The sequence below is a fragment of the Chlorocebus sabaeus genome, chromosome X, assembly GCF_047675955.1.
Source record: "Chlorocebus sabaeus isolate Y175 chromosome X, mChlSab1.0.hap1, whole genome shotgun sequence".
Taxonomy (NCBI): domain Eukaryota; kingdom Metazoa; phylum Chordata; class Mammalia; order Primates; family Cercopithecidae; genus Chlorocebus; species Chlorocebus sabaeus.
In genome coordinates this window covers 84,322,093-84,338,953 of record NC_132933.1, presented here as the reverse complement: position 1 = coordinate 84,338,953, position 16,861 = coordinate 84,322,093, and the positions used below count along the sequence as shown (strand labels likewise).

The 16,861-nt window shown below is 41.9% G+C and overlaps 1 protein-coding gene and 1 non-coding gene across 6 annotated transcripts in view; one reads left to right on the top strand and one right to left on the bottom strand.

The window, feature by feature from the left end:
• Positions 1-11,024, top strand: part of YIPF6 (Yip1 domain family member 6) — a 45,117-nt gene extending 34,093 nt beyond the window's left edge. For 3 of the 5 annotated variants that reach the window (XM_073013602.1, XM_073013600.1, XM_073013601.1), the window contains one exon: positions 10,868-11,024. In XM_073013602.1, the coding sequence (XP_072869703.1) occupies positions 10,868-11,007 (140 nt within the window). In that variant the 3' untranslated portion in view covers positions 11,008-11,024. Of the gene's footprint in view, positions 1-3,057; positions 8,794-10,867 lie in introns of those variants that run through there. The other 2 variants (XM_007991941.3, XM_007991943.3) reach the window with 1 other exon arrangement.
• Positions 11,006-11,112, bottom strand: LOC119621059 (U6 spliceosomal RNA). Its single transcript, XR_005237585.1, has one exon. It is a non-coding gene; the product is annotated as a U6 spliceosomal RNA (small nuclear RNA).
• Between the last annotated feature and the right edge of the window lie 5,749 nt (positions 11,113-16,861).

Genomic DNA, 16,861 nt, shown 5'->3' with positions numbered 1-16,861 from the left:
TTTTCCTTCACTTCAACCTTGCTGAATGTGACAATTATGTGTCTTGGTGTTGCTCTTCTTGAGGAGTATCTTTGTGGTGGTCTCTGTGTTTCCTGAATTTGAATGTTGGCCTGCCTTGCTAGGTTGGGGAAGTTCTCCTGGATAATATCCTGAAGAGTGTTTTCCAAGTTGGTTACATTCTCCCCGTCACTTTCAGGTACACCAGTCAAAGGTAGGTTTGGTCTTTTCACATAGTCCCATATTTCTTGAAGGCTTTGTTCATTCTTCTTCATTCTTTTTTCTCTAATCTTGTCTTCCCGCTTTATTTCATTGAGTTGATCTTCAATATCTGATGTTTTTTCTTCTGCCTGATTGATTCAGTTATTGACACTTGCATATGCTTCACATAGTTCTCGTGCTGTGTTTTTGAGCTCCATCAGGTCATTTATGTTCTCTAAACTGGTTATTCTAGTTAGCAATTTCTGTAATCTTTTTTCAAGGTTCTTAGCTTCCTTGCATTGCGTTAGAACATGCTCCTTTAGCTCAGAGGAGTTTGTTATTACCCACCTTCTGAAGTCTACTTCTGTCAGTTTGTCAAACTCATTCTCCATCCAGTTTTGTTCCCTTGCTGGCAAGGAGTTGTGATCCTTTGGAGGAGAAGAGACATTCTGGTTTTTGGAATTTTCGGCCTTTTGTGTTGGTTTTTCCTCATCATCGTGGATTTATCTACCTTTGATCTTTGATGTTGGTGACCTTCGGGTGAGTTTCTGTGTGGACGTCCTTTTTTTTGATGTTGATGCTATTCCTTTCTGTTTGTTAGTTTTCCTTCTAACAGTCAGGCCCCTCTGCTGCAGGTCTGCTTGAGTTTACTGGAGGTCCACTCCAGACCCTGTTTGCCTGGGTATCACCAGCAGAGGTTGCAGAACAGCCAAGATTGCTGCCTGCTCCTTCCTCTGGAAGCTTCGTCCCAGAGGGGCACCTGCCAGATGCCAGCCAGAGCTCTCCTCTGTGAGGTTTTTGTGGACCCCTGCTGGGAGGTGTCTCCCAGTCAGGAGGCATGGGGATCAGGGACCCACTTGAGGAAGCAGTCTGTCCTTTAGCAGAGTTCAAGCACTGGGCTAGGAGATCCACTGCTCTCTTCAGAGCTGGCAGGCAGGAATGTTTAAGTCGCTGAAGCTGTGCTTACAGCTGCCCCATCGCCCAGGTGCTATGTCCCAGGAAGATGGGAGTTTTATCTATAAGCCCCTGACTGGGGCTGCTGCCTTTCTTTCAGAGATGCTCTGTCCCAGGAAGATGGAAGTTTTATCTATAAGCCCCTGATTGGGGCTGCTGCCTTTCTTTCAGAGATGCCCTGCCCAGAGAGGAGGAATCTAGAGAGGCAGTCTGGCTACAGCAGCTTTGCTGAACTGTGGTGGGCTCCGGCCAGTTCGAACTTCCCTGTGGCTTTCTTTACACTGTGAGGGAAAAATCGCCTACTCAAGCCTCAGTAATGGTGGTCGCCCCTCCTCCCACCAAGCTCTAGCATCCTAGGTCCACTTCAGACTGCTGTGCTGGCAGTGAGAATTTCAAGCCAGTGGGTCTTAGCTTGCTGGGCTCTGTGGGGGTGGGATCCGTTGAGCTAGACCACTTGGCTCCCTGGCTTCAACTCCCTTTCCAAGGGAGTGACTACTTCTCTCTCACTGGTGTTCCAGATGCCACTGGGGTATGAAAAGAAACTCCTGCAGCTAGCTTGGTGTCTGCCCAAATGGCTGCCCAGTTTTGTGCCTGAAATCTAGGGCCCTGGTGGCGTCGGCACCCGAGGGAGTCTCCTGGTGTGCGGGTTGTGAAGACAGTGGTGAAAGTGTAGTATCTGGGCTGAAATGCACCGTTCCTCATGGCACAGTCCCTCATGGCTTCCCTTGGCTAGGGTAAGGAGTTCCCCGACCCCTTGTGCTTCCTGGGTGAGGCGACGCCCCACCCTGCTTCAGTTCACCCTCCATGGGCTGCACCCACTAACTAACCAGTCCCAGTGAGATGAGCCGGGTACCTCTGTTGGAAATGCACAAATCACCGCCTTCTGCGTTTATCTCACTGGGAGCTGCAGACCAGAGCTATTCCTATTTGGCCATCTTGCCAGCCACCTCCTATTGTTTTTTTGGTTTTTTTTTAAAAGACATGGGGTTTCACTCTGTCATTCAGTCTGGAGTGGAGTGGTACAACCGTAACATACTGCAGCCTTGAACTCCTGGCTTCAATCAGTTCTCCCACCTCAGCCTCCCGAGTAGCTGAGATTACAGGCATAAGCCATAGCACCCAGTGAGAGGAATGATTCTTTGTTTTGTTTGTTTTGTTTTATTTTGTTTTTTGAGACTGGACCTTGCTCTGTCACCCAGGCTGGAGTGCAGTGGCACCATCTTGGCTCACTGCAACCTCTGCCTCTCGAGTTCAAGCAATTCTTCTGCCTCAGCCTCCCGAGTAGCTGGGATTACGGGTGCCCTCCACCACACCTGGCAAATTTTTCTATTTTTATTAGAGATGGGGTTTCACCATGTTGGCCAAGCTGGTCTCAAACTCCTGACCTCTGGTGATCCACCTGCCTTGGCCTCCCAAAGTGCTGGAATTATAGGCATGAGCCACTGCACCTGGTCAGAAGGGTGATGCTTGATTAGTAAAATAATGAGTAGGTTTTTCTTAGATGGACAAGAGTAGGATGGCATTTAAAACAGCTGATATTTCAGAAGAACAGTTAGCTCAAAAAGCACAGCAGCACGAGGCCATTTACCATAGGAGCAAATAACCTTACACATCTTTGTAAGCCTTTTCAGTATAGTTTAATAACTTTTCCAGAAAAGGGTAAAAAACTCCTTTTAGAAAGATTTCCATCCAAAATGGTTTAGTACTTGAAATAAAAAGCCCTTGGCTCTCTGAAAAACTGTGTTGCAGAATGCCTTTATCTCTGAGGATCACCAGTGTACTAAACTTTTAGTGTAATTCTATGTTCCAAATGATGCCAAGCTCATGAATGTTTAGTAAATGTTAGTAGTTGTGACAATATTACTGTATTAAACATTCCTTTTTGTTTTGTCTTGTTTTGTTTAGCCTCCACAGCTTTCCTTGCTGATAGCCAGCCTCCAAACCGCAGAGCCCTAGCTGTTTATCCTGTTTTCCTGTTTTACTTTGTCATCAGTTGGATGATTCTCACCTTTACTCCTCAGTAAATCAGGAATGGGAAACTAAAAACCAGTGAATTGAAAGCACATCTGAAAGATGCAATTCACCGTGGAGCTTTGTCTCTGGCCCTATTTTGTCTAATTTTGGAGGTATTTGGTAACTGAGTAGGTGAGAAGATTAAAAGGGAGCCATATAGCAGTGTCACCACTTATGTGAGGAACTGATGTTTGAAAGGCTGTTCTTTTCTCTCTTAATGGCATTTCTTTAAAAATACATGTGCATACTACACACAGTATATAATGCCTCCTTAAGGCATCATGGAGTCACCGTGGTCCATTTGAGTGACAACTAGTGACTTGGGAAGCACATGGATACATCTTACAAGTTGAATAGAGTTGATAACTATTTTCAGTTTTGAGAATACCAGTTCAGGTGCAGCTCTTAAACACATTGCCTTATGACTATTAGAATATGCCTCTCTTTTCATAAATAAAAATAAATGGTCTATATCCATTTTCTTTTATTTCTCTCTCTTAAGCTTAAAAAGGCAATGAGAGAGGTTAGGAGGGGGTTCATACATGGAGAATGAGAAAACATGCATTAACCAATATTCAGATTTTGATCAGAGGAAATTCTACACTTGTTGCTAAAAGAAAAAAATAGCAAAGGGCCTCTAAAGAATCAGCCTCTTTGGTCCCTTTGTGCAGTCACCTTTTTGCCATGTTTAACAGCATCTAGGTTGGCACTCTAGTCTTAATCTTGCGCCTTAGCTTTGAATATGCAGTCTAAAATGTTAGTAGTCAACATGTAATTTTCCTTTGACTGAAATTGTGAATGTTCCAATGCTGGAATTTATCCAAGAAGAAGACCTCAGAAACTGAGATTGGTAGATCTCTAGTGCATATTATCATGTGGGCACCTTCTCTTAGGGTGGAATGAGGCAGTTTGGATGCAGTATAGTTAAAAGGAGCTCTTTAATATTCTCTGTAGTCTGGCCTCTTAACTAGAAAGTAAAGCTAAATCAGAAGTCTGCATTTAACCATGTGAACAGGGAGGGATTTAGTGTTCTGATGGCTGATTAATAGGACAGCTAGATACTTAGAGCATGACGTGGGATGGGATGAGTTTACAGCTGCTGCCTTTTCATAGTGGGCTTAGCAGTTTTCTCATTAGATGTGTTTTTTGGGTTGGGGAATAGCAATTTTTTTGTCTTGATTTTAGACTTTATCAAGCTATTAGCTCCCCTTTAGACAAGTGCATTTTGCACATGTGTACCTACTTGTACTCTCAGCTATTTATGCACACAGGTGTGAACGTTTTTCAGGGAGCAGAGCATCTGGGACAGGCTGATTCTGATCTAAACAGGGCTCCTTTAAGGCAATATGAACTGTTGCCTTCTATAAATTGCACATTGAGGAACTCTAATAGACAAAGATTAGGTGTCAGGCAGAAAACACTCATTGTAAATATACTATTAGTTGATAAACATAGGACTTTCTTATTCCCCAATTTTTCTTTATCATATAATTTAAATATTTATTCATTTTGTATTTAAAGACTACCTACACATAGATATATTATTCCAAAATCCTATTTTCTCCATCCCCACATTAACCAAGTGAACATAGGGCCAAATGGGTTCTTGGAATGATAACAACAAAGCATTGCAAAGTGGGTCCCCTTGGTTCCAGCCTTGTCCAGAGTTTTTGCTTATATATTTCTATTCATTGCAGTTTACCTTTTAAATTGTAAAATAAACCTTTGTGTGGACAGAGCCAATGTTTCAATCTTGAATTAGTAAAGAAAATACTTTGGAACTGATCCTCATTTTGAAATTGGTTCTAAATTATTATCCATTTCCAATGTCTGAAATTCTCTTTCTTTTTTTTTTTTTTTTTTTTTTGAGACGGAGTCTTGCTCTGTCGCCCAGACTGGAGTGCAGTGGCCGGATCTCAGCTCACTGCAAGCTCCGCCTCCCGGGTTTACGCCATTCTCCTGCCTCAGCCTCCCGAGTAGCTGGGACTACAGGCGCCCGCCACCGCGCCCGGCTAGTTTTTTTTTTTTTGTATTTTTTTAGTAGAGATGGGGTTTCACCACGTTAGCCAGGATGGTCTCGATCTCCTGACCTCATGATCCGCCCGCCTCGGCCTCCCAAAGTGCTGGGATTACAGGCTTGAGCCACCGCGCCCGGCCTCAATGTCTGAAATTCTCTTACTTCCTGCTAAAACTCTCTCTCTGCCCAAGTTGTTTTGTAATCTGTCTCAATGACTATAATGTAAAATTAAAGAAGTAACCATGCTTCTCAAGGGGGAATTAAAAGTGTTTATTGAATTTTACTCGGGCTAATTGTTTGGTCAGAAATTCCTAAGGCCAAAACTTTGGGGGGGGTTCATGTAGATGTACGTGGTGGGTGGGTTGTACATATCAGGACTTAAGACAGCTTGTTCTAGATATTGATCTTTGCTCTTGGGTGACTTAGGGAATGATTTTACTTGATTTAACCCTTTTTCTGTTTGCCCTGAGAATACTCGCCAGTGGCACTTGTAGTTGTAGCATTTACCCCAAGATAACTTTGCCACGAAATATTTCGCTTTTATTATTTTCACATCATTCTGGTACATTGACTTTGCAAGCAAAAGACATTGTTCTATTTATAGCATTCTTTTTTTTTTTTTAATAGCGGTATTTCTATTTACAAAATATAGTAATTCTTGATCACTGAAAATGTCAAATCCTAGAAAACGTAGCATGCCTATACATGATGTTTACATCATTCTCGAACAGTTGTTGGCTGAAGATTCATTTGATGAATCCACTTTTCTTGAAATAGACAGTTCTGATGTTCTGTTTGGAAATAACTCAGTTTTTATATTTTTTTCACTTTGAAAATCAGATTTGCTTCAGCCTCAAAGAGCATGTTTATGTAAATTAGCGCTGGCAGTTTTTTTTTTTTTTTCTAAACAAGAAAAGGGTTAAATGAAGGTTGATAAAATGGATGTTCAATTGTCTTTCTGAAAGTGAGTGGCTTGAAGGGATGAATAAATGTTTTCTTAATATATTCAAAAAAGTACATTGCTTTCTGTGATGGAAGTTAAGACCTAAATGTCTGGAAGTTGTAACCCTCAACACAGCTTTTCCTGATTTGCTGCAAAGGCACATAGCTGATTATAGAAGTGAAGACAGCAAGGACAGGGGACTCCAACAAAGGAAACCCTGTTGCAGGAATTGGGAACTTTCATGCTTCAGATGAAATTCAGGCATGTGAGCATCACTGCAGAATGTGGCGCATCATTGCCATCATGAGTAATCACTTGCTGCTCCTACTTCTGAGACCAAGACTCTGTTGTCATATTCTTTAGCAATAGGATGGGTAAAGACTGGATTTAATAGCTGTTCAGAGTATAAAAACTCAATTGACGCCAACATATTTGAATGTGTGGTATAGTCTTAAAAGTCAACCGTTAATCATTTAGTCTTTTGCCCCTGAAGAGATTTATTACATGAGTTGATTTTGATCTTTTCATTGTGGTGGGGTTTTCCTGTTGTTGGGCAAGGTGAGGTCACAGGACATGGGACTAGTAAGCATTTTACTGTTTACTGTATTTGTCTTTTTATAAACAGTATCTCCCAAAATGTGATTAGAAGGCTAGCAAGCCTGTATTTAGACATTTAATTGTGTACTTTATATAATGTAACTACTAACAGTATTTGGACTGCCTGTTCATTCCTGGAGACAATGAAAATCCGTCAGTTCAAGTTCTTGGGTAACATCAAGTCATTAGAATTTATCTAAAGCTTGTCATGATTTGATAAGATATCCATTGCATGCAGCTGTTTTAGCGCAGTGCAAAACACTGAAATTGTGATTCTTAGACTGTTTCTGAGACATTTGGATGGAGATAAATGTATAAATGTTAATTGATGTATATAAATTAGAAACACTTTTCTAGATTCTGTAGGCTTTTATTAAAAATAGAGAATTTCTTGGGGTTTACTTAGGCCACAGAATGGCCAAATAATAATAATGACAATTATATTACTAATAATAATAGCTAACCTTTATTTGGCACTTACTGTGTGCCAGGCACTATTCTATTTTTTTAAGAATTTTTAAAATAACAGCTTTATTGAGATACACTTTACCATGAAATTCACCTTTTGTTTTTTTTATTTTTATTTTTGTGAGGCAAGGACTCACCCTGTCACCCAGGCTGGAGTACAGTGGAGCAATCATGGCACATTGTAGCCTCGACCTCCCTGGGCTCAAGCAATCCTCCCACCTCAGTGTCCCGAGTAGTTGGTACTACAGGCATGAGTCACTACACCTAATTGGCTAATTTTTATAGCTTTTGTAGAGATAGGGTTTTACCATGTTGCCCAGGCTGGTCTTGAATTCCTGGACTCAGGCAATCTGCCTGCTTTGGCCTCCCAAAACACTGGGATTACAGGCGTGAGCCACTATGCCTGGCTGAAATTCACCATTTAAGATGTACAATTCAGTGTTTTTTAGTATATTCACACACAAAATTGCATAACTATCACTACCATCTAATTTTAGATCATTTCATAACTTCGCCAAGAAACCCCAGGTCTGTCGACAGTCAGTTCCATTCTCCCTTCATCCCAGCTCCTGGCAACCTCCAGTCTGCTTTCTGTCTCTATTGATTTGGCCAGACACTATTCTTCCGTGCTTCCCATGCATCTCCTGTAATCCCAGTGCTACAATTCTCATTTTTTGTGGAAAATTGAGGCACTGAGAGGTTAAGTAAATTGTCCACGGTCACACAGTAATTTGATTTACAATAGTAATAACACATTAGATGAGAACATAGTAGGACACAATTTTGAATTCCATTTTTATGTACCTGAAATGAATATACCCCTCCCCCAAGGTATTTTTCCTATTGTTAGCATTTGTACCCTAGGTACAAATATAGGTATTTTCCCTATTGTGTTATGTACCTGAAATGAATACACCCCTCCCCCAAGGTATTTTCCCTATCGTTAGCCTTTGTACCCTAGAACTGACTGGATGTAGATAACATTTGTTTTCGGAGTAATGGAACACTGTATCAGCAGCATCTGAGAACATAAGAACAGTTGGACATTGGAAGGAGTTAGGTTTGTTGCCCTCATCCCTCCTTGAACCTCTTTTCTCTCCCGCTTCCACGACCACCACACACATATACCCCTTTTTCTCAGTCTTAAGAATCAATTTCTGCCTCTTTTTAATTCTCCCAGAGGGATGGTTAATGCATCACAGTTTAACTTGTCTATTCAGGTATTAATAGTCAAGGGATGCATCTGGTTGCTTATAGTACCAGTTATATTCCTAGGACCTTAGAGAACAGTAGTGTGAGAATAGAATGCCTTTCTATTTGGGTTAAACTACGTGGGAGGAAAAAGTAACAGAGTAAAGGCTTTGCCTTAATGAAGTCAAGTGTTCTGCCTGGTGGGAAGTGGCCACACGCTGCGCTGGGCTGAGCTGCTCTTGTTTACTCTGTTCTCTCAGAGCCTTTGTACTTTGCCATCACTGCTGGTAATTTCTTGGTCCTTTTCAATACTCCATTTTAATCTTGATTTTTTTCTATATATAATAAATCTATGAAAAATCTGTAAAAAGATTTGTGACTATTTAATGTGCAAATAAAAACACTGGAAAAAGAGAATTTGTGTGTGCCTATTCTTGTACTGAAGGCACAGAGATTTGCTACATCTGATTTCAGATATATTGCCATCTGACGATATTGAATGCTTTGTAAATTGGGCAGGGAGCAAGTAAGAAAGGGAAGTCACATTGAGCAAATGCTGTATACCATGCCAGGCACTTTATTAGTTGCTTTACAAACAGTATCTCCTCTGATGACAGCAGCCTTTTGAGATCAGAGGCGTTATCCTTAAAGTTGGATCTGGCTGGGTTTCGAGGCTCACACCTGTAATCCCAGTGCTTTGGGAGCCTGAGGAGGCAGGATCTCTTGAGCCTAGGAGTTCAAGATCAGCCTGGGCAACATAGGGAGACTCTGTTTCTTTAAAAAAACAAAAAACCAAAAATTAGCCAGACTCGGTGGTGTGTGCCTGTAGTCCCAGCTACTCGGGAGGCTGAGGCGGGAAGATTGCTTGAGCTCAGGAGTTGGAGGATGCTGTGAGGTACGATGGTGCCACTCCAGCCTGGGTGGCAGGCTGAGACCCTGTGTCAAGATAGATAAATAAATAAAAATTTAAAACAGTTGAGAGATCTGGGACTCAGGTTAAATTGCCCAGAGTCACATAGTGAATGGTACAACCGGAATTCAAACACAGGTTTTATGACTGCAAAGCCTGTTTTTTATTTATTTTTATTTTTATTATTTTTTTTGAGGGGGGAGGGTTTTCTATATTGGTTCTTTGCTAAATTAAAACCATACCTACCCACTTAAATGAAGCTAAGCTAGGCCAAGCAGGCAATTTAGGCGCTTGGTAAGAAAAACTGGGTTTTCAGCTTTCTGCTGAGGACTATACCTGTTCCCACTTTTGACTTATAAACTACTTGGATAAACAAAATTCCGCATTGCCCTACACACATAATAGTTGAAAAATGTAATGGCTTTTATTTTTGGTACCAAATAAAATAGCAGAGTGATCAGTAAAAACAAGAAGTCTGTAAGTATTGAGAGAATTTGTATCATCCAAGAGTAGAAGAGGAAGGGCATTCCCAGTGGTAGAGAACACTTACGAGCAAAGATAAGAGGGAACAAGCAGGTCTGTCTGTACAGCTGTTCACGTGCACGTGTGAGAGTGTGGCACCTTGTTCTGTACATAATCACAATGCATTGTGACACTTCATTTTCCTAGCTGCCTTTATTTTATGTCACTGCGAAGTAGATAAAGTGATTATCTTATAGCTAAAGAAATAGGCTCAGAGAAGTATGTCCTGGGTTACAAAGTCAGTCTCAAGGATGCAATTGGTTGTTCCTCATGTTAATACAATCTTTCATTTTCTAATGAGAATGCAAAAGTTGAAGTGAATTCAACTGAATTGGGAAATGGAAGAAATTAGTTGGCTAAGATGAGACCAAATTATTGAGAGTAGGTATTGAAAACCAGGGAATTGTGAAGTTAGGTCTTACTGTGGTGGGAAATAGGGTGACTTCAAGGGGAATATCTTGATGAAAGTGACCTCAAAGGAATAAATGGGGACATAGTGGGAAATTGGATTGGGAGGAGGGTAGAGGGAAGAGAAGAGTGTGAATATATTTCTAAGCTGTAAGTCTGAAGTCGGGAAGAATGGTGGGCTAACAGTTGTGGAGGCACTGACTTTGGCTGTCACAGTGGTGATATTCTACAAACCATTGAAAATTGGCACCTGGAGGGTAGTATTATAGAAGTCATTGCTATAAATGTAAATTTGAGCTTACAGATGTGATGAATATTGAGAGAACACTGTCCAGGCACAGTCTTGATGACAACCACAGTGCTGGGTGATAGGCTTATGAAAAGGAGCCAGAAAGATGAGGAGGAGGAAGTTACGAAGCTAACACTTACCTGCCATGGATTTTCACATTGCTGTCTTCGTCTAACACTAACCCTGTGAGATCATTCCCTCCATTTTTCAGAAGAGGAAGAAGTTTGGATTCAATACCTTGCCCACAGTAAGTGGCAGAGGTGGAATGTGAACATAGGTCTGTATGAACTCCAAAGCCTTGGTGCTTTCTGCTCTGCTGTCACCACCATGCCCGATTAATTTTTGTATTTTTTGTAGAGACGGGGTTTCACCATGTTGCCCATGCCAGTCTTGAACTCCTGAACTCAAGCAATCCACCCACCTCAGCCTCCCAAAGTGCTGGGATTACAGGCGTGAGACACCATACAGCCAAATATTTTATTTATTTATTTAAATAAAAACATGGAAGTGTTGACGAATGTGTGTGTCATCCTTCTGCAGGGGCCATGCTAATGTTCTCCCCATTGTTCCGATTTTAGTATATATGCTGCCTAAGTAAGCACTCCAAAAGTATTGATAGGTAGGAGATGGAGGCTCCCAGTCTTTGTTCCTTATTTGTAGATTCAGATCAGGCACAGAACATTAGAGATTAAAAGAATGTGAGCGATAATTGGTTCAATTTGCTCATTTTACCAATGAAAAACTGAGGCTCAGAGAGGGAAAGTCATTTAGCCAACGTTGTTGGAAGGAACCAGACTAAAACTTAGTTTTTCATTTCTGGTTCGCTGCTCTTTCTACTACGTGAGAGTACAGTAGCTAAAAGGATGATAACCTAATGCAGGTTAAACAAACAAACAAAACACAAATTCACAATTCTTTTTTTTTTTTTTTGAGATAGAGTCTTGCTCTGTCGCCCAGGCTGGCGTGCAGTGGCGTGATCTCATTGCAACCTCTGCCTCCAGGTTTCAAGTTCTTCTCCTGCCTCAGCCTCCCCAGTTGCTGGGATTACAGGCGTGAGCCACCACGCCCAGCCCACAATTTTTTTTTTCATCAGTGGATATGTGCATATTTAACAGTGAAAAAGGAAGGAGCTCATGAGAAAAAGTGATATGCTCTAAGGAAAAGAGTTTGTTGAAGGAGCAACACCCTAAAGAAAGTGAAAAGGGCTGGAATTCGGAATATAGTTGGTAGATTTAGCTTTAGAGAAAGGAGAGAAACCTCTTGTGAGGTGGAAGAGAAGAATAAGTGGCTAGAGGCATGGATGATGAAGTGTTCACACATTCAATAAGCTATTGAACATTCTACTACTACACTAGATAGGATTCAAAAATGGCTAAGACGCTGGTCTCTGCTATCAGTACTAGCTGTCAATAGGATGCAGCTTTGATAGTTCCAACTACATGGCATGGTGAGAAGGAACAAGTAATCAAGCCAAAGAAAGAATGGGAAATTCATGGGCAATAATGGTAGGCATGGCCCTGGGTAATATGTTGAATGGTTGGAGCAGGCAGGAGTGGAAGAAAGATTGAAAATTGAGATCAGGAACTCAGCTAATGTAGTCCAGGCAGGCATCCAGAATCCAAGGAGAAATACAATCCAGGGTAGTGGGGCTGGTGCTATAGCTTCAGAACCAAGAGTGGGAATGTGTTCCCTTCCAGCCATCATCCAGATGCCAACCTGCTCTCATCCAAACTTCTCGAAAAAGCTTGTCTACATTCATGTTCACTTATCAACCAAATGCAGTCTGGCTTCATGCCCATGTCATGAACATTCTCAGAGAGTGGCTGCTCTCACTAAAATTGCTAAGTCCTTACCTTACTCTACTGCACTGATGCTGTTGTTAACTCCTATTCCTCCTGGAAACACTTTTCTTTCTTGTCTTCCATGACAGCTAACTCTCTTGATTGTCAAAGTAGTCTATTTCTTAATTAAAGAACCCCTCTTCTTCCACCTGCCCCTTGAAACTGAGTGTTTTCTCGGCCTTCTGCTCTTTTCAATCTACAAATTCTCCCTAGATATCAAAATTCACTCTCATAATTTCAACTACCATTCAAACTATTCAAACTATTGTTTTTTTTTCTTCCCAGCATGCATTTTCATTTTCTTTCTAGTTCCTTTGGAGAATTCCTCCCTTACTAGACTAACCTAGACTGAGCCATGTTACCTCCTTTCCTTGATCACAGTGATTAAGTAATAAATACTTAAGCCAAGTTGGGCCAATCAAAGGCCTTTCTAGGTTTTTTCTGCTAGACCTAAGAAGCCAGACTGTCTTCCTTTTGTATTATGACTTGTAAAGATGCAAGCCTGGGGTGGTCAGTGGCCAACTTTTTCATCACAATAGCAGAAGAGAATGAGTTTATCACAAGAAGAGAAGCTGGCACTGAGGGAAGCTTCATGAGGTTTGAGCCTGAGTCCAGCTGTGCCTGAAGGCAGTGAACTCCATCCTCAGATGGATCAGCCAGTAAATCAGCTTGAGGAGTTCTGATAACTCTGGAATCTCCAGTTTATGACTCTGACATATGATTCTAGAATGATACAGAAATAATTGCTGGACAGTCACTTGAATGTCCCATCACTTTTTAAACTCATCACGTCTCAACTAGACTGGGCAGGTCCCCCAAACCCTACTCCTCCTATGTTCGTTATTTTGGAGAACCACTACTATACCTAGTTACCCAAGTCAGTAATCTGAGAATTGCCCTTAACTCCCCCGTCAGTTTCTTATATCCATTCAGTCACCAATCCTGCTAATTTTACCCAATAAACATTTCTCAACTCCGTATCTTACTCCCTGTCCCCACTGCCACGGTTTGGTTCAGGTTCTTATCTTCTCTTTTTTGGCCTGTAGAAACAACTAGCTAAGTAATCTGCTTCCATGTTGCCCTGCTCAAATCCATTTCTCATACTGTTGTCAGAGTGACATACTTTAAGTGTATATTTGACCCTATCTCTCTTCAGTTTAAATTGCCCTACTGTCTTCGTGTCCAGAGTTGTTTCCTTCCAGTGGGTTTGTGGTCTCGCTGACTTCAAGAATGAAGCTGCAGACCTTCTCGCTGAGTATTACAGCTCTTAAAGGTGGCACGGACCCAAACAGTGAGCAGCAGCAAGATTTACTGTGAAGAGCAAAAGAACAAAGTTTCCACAGCATGGAAGGGGACCTGAACAGGTTGCCACTGCTGGCTGGGGTGGCCAGCTTTTATTCCCTTATTTGTCCCTGCCCATGTCTTGCTGATTGGTCCATTTTACAGAGTGCTGATTGGTGCATTTTACAAACCTCTAGCTAGCTACAGAGTGCCGATTGGTGCGTTTTTACAGAGCACTGATTGGTGCATTTTACAAACCTCTTCTAAGACAGAAAAGTTCTCCAAGTCCCCACTCGACCCAGGAAGTCCAGCTGGCTTCACCTCTCACCTTCACATCTTCTTTGGGACAAAACTGAAGCCTCTTATGCCATTGATTGCAAGACCTTCTGCCATCTGGCCCTAGCTTTCCTCTCTTCCAGCCTTGAATTCTGTACTCCCGCAACAACGAACTACTTGTTCCCAAGCGCTTGCTGTGCTACTTCTCACCTCCCTGCTGTCCCTCTGAAGTGCCCTCCACACCCCACTTTTCCTGTAAAAGTCATCCGGGCCTCACCTCATCCAGCAGGCCAATTGCTCTCCTCCCTTTTCACCTCCTCTGCTATTTCACCTGGCTTAGGTATTCTCTTCTGTGCCATCATAATACCATTCATTCCTTCATTTAACAAATATTTACTGAGTGCCTATTAATAGTGAACGAGACAGAGTCCCCACTTTCACAGAGCTGACATTTTCTTGCATTCGCTTGTGGTTAAGTTCACATCTGTCATTGTACTTAACTACACTATGTTAAATTATACTCACCTGCTAACTTGTCCATATCTCCTACTAGATCATGAGATATAAAAGGACAGGAATCATGTCTAATTTACCTCTTTGTCCTCAAAATCTAGCCCAAAACTTGGTACATAGTAGGCACAGTATTTGTTCAGTTAATTAGACTCAGAAGTGTCATTCTAGAAGACTAGCATAGTATTCTGTTTTGTCTTGCTGTAATGGAATACCTGAGGCTGGGTAATTTATAAAGAAAATAGGTTTATTTAGCTCGCAGTTCTGCAGGCTGTATAAGCATGACACCAGCATCTGCTCAGGTTCTGGTGAGACCTCAGGAATCTTACTCATAGAGGAAGGTGTGTCACATGGTGAGAGATGGAGCAAAAGAAAAGGAGAGAGGAACTAGGATCTTTTTTTTTTTTTTCTGTTTTTTTGAGATGGAGTCTCACTCTGCCACCTAGGCTGGAGTGCAGTGGCGCCATCTCAGCTCACTGCAACCTCCACCTCCTGGGTTCAAGTGATTCTGCCACCTCAGCCTCCCCAGAAGCTAGGAATACAGGCACGTGCCACTATGCCTGGCTAATTTTTGTATTTTTAGTAGAGACGGGGTTTTGCCATGTTGGCCAGGCTGGTCTTGAACTTCTGACCTCAGGTGATCCACTCCCACCCTCTCCTCGGCCTCCGAAAGTGCTGGGATTATAGGCATGAGCCACCATGCCCGGCCTTCTTCTTTTTTTTTTTTTTTTTTTTTTTTTGAGACAGAGTCTCACTTGCTGTGTCGCCCAGGCTGAGCGCAGAGGTGCAATCATGGCTCACAGCAGCCTTAACTTCCCAGGCTCAAGCAATCCTCCCACCTCAGCCTCCCAAGTAGCTGGGACTGCAGGCATATGCCTCCATGCCTGGCTAATTTAAAAAAAAAAATGTTGTTGAGATGGGGGTTCCACTACGTTGCCCAGGCTGGTCTGGAAGTCCTGGATGTAAGTGATCCTCCTGCCTCCAGCTCCCAAAGCGTTGGGATTACAGGCATAGGCTATTGTGCCTGGTTGCCAGGCTTTTTTTTTTCTTCTTCTTCTTCTTCTTTTTAACAGCCAGGTCTCATGTGAACTAATAGAACAAGAACTCACTCATTATCAAGAGGAAGACACCAAGCCATTCATAAGGGATCTGCCCCCATGACCCAAAAACCTCCCACCAGGCCTCACCTCCAAATGTTTGGGGTCACATTTCAACATGAGATTTGGAGGGGACAAACATCTAAATTATATCAGCTGGGTAGAAGGGATAGTGGAAGTTTGATCTCTGGGGAATAGGGGAAGATAGACAGGTAAAGAGATACATTTAACTACAATGTGGAAAACACTTTAAAGAGGTATGGCCAAAGGCTGTGAGAGCCCAAGGATGGAGCATTTTTATCTAATGTGTTGAGGTGAAGATGATAGGCCATGAAGCCATTCACTCTGTATGTTGGCACTCTTCTCTGGGAAAGGGGAAGCCTGCTCCTCTGCTGACAAGGGAGAAACTATGTTCTAGATATTTAGTGTATGCTTTCACTGAGTCCTTCATATGAGCCCTGCAAGATATATATTATTAGCACCATTTTACAAATGAGGAAGCAGAGACTCAGAGGTGAAATGACTCACCCAAGGCCACACAGCTGGTAAGTGGCAGGGCTGGGACTTGAACTCAATCCGGTTCTAGAGAATGCATTCAATTAGAATTAGATGAATATAGGCTGCATGTAACAGAAGAATCCAAAATAAGTGTGGCTTAAATAAAATAGAGGCTTATTTCTCCCTCATATAAAAAAGTCTAAAGGTGGGAGGTCCAGTGCTGGTATGGCGGTTTTCTGGTCATTTGGGACCTAAGAAGCTCCAAATTCCTGGTCCCACCATCCTCATTATTAGTTTCCTTCCTGATGGTCCAAGATGGCTGTGAGAGGCCAGTTCATTATACCTACCTGCCAGGCAGCAGTTAGAAGTAGGGGAGGACAAAAGGGATGTTATTTTCTGGCTAACTTAGCTCCCCTTAAGCTACTTCTTAGAAGTTAAACACAGCACTTCTACTTACATGTCATTGCTAGGGAGCTTAGTCGCATGGACATGTCTAGCTATGGGGGAGGGAGGGAAGGGGGCTGAGAAATGTACTATTTTAGCTCCATGCATTGCTATCCCAAATAAACTTGGAGTATTGCTATTAAAGAAGGGAGACTTGATATTGAGTACAGCAAGCACTCTGTCATAATTCTTTGTTTGAATAAATTTAAGGATAATTTACATACAGTGAGTAGTCATGTTTAAATGTACAGACTAATGAGTTTTGATAACTGTTAAAAGTCATGTAAGATATTGAATATTTTCACCACCATATTCATGATATTGAATATTTTTGTTTCTAAAAAGTCTTTCGTGTCCCTTTGTAATAACTCTCTTCTAATCCCTGGCCTCAGGTATTTAGTTAT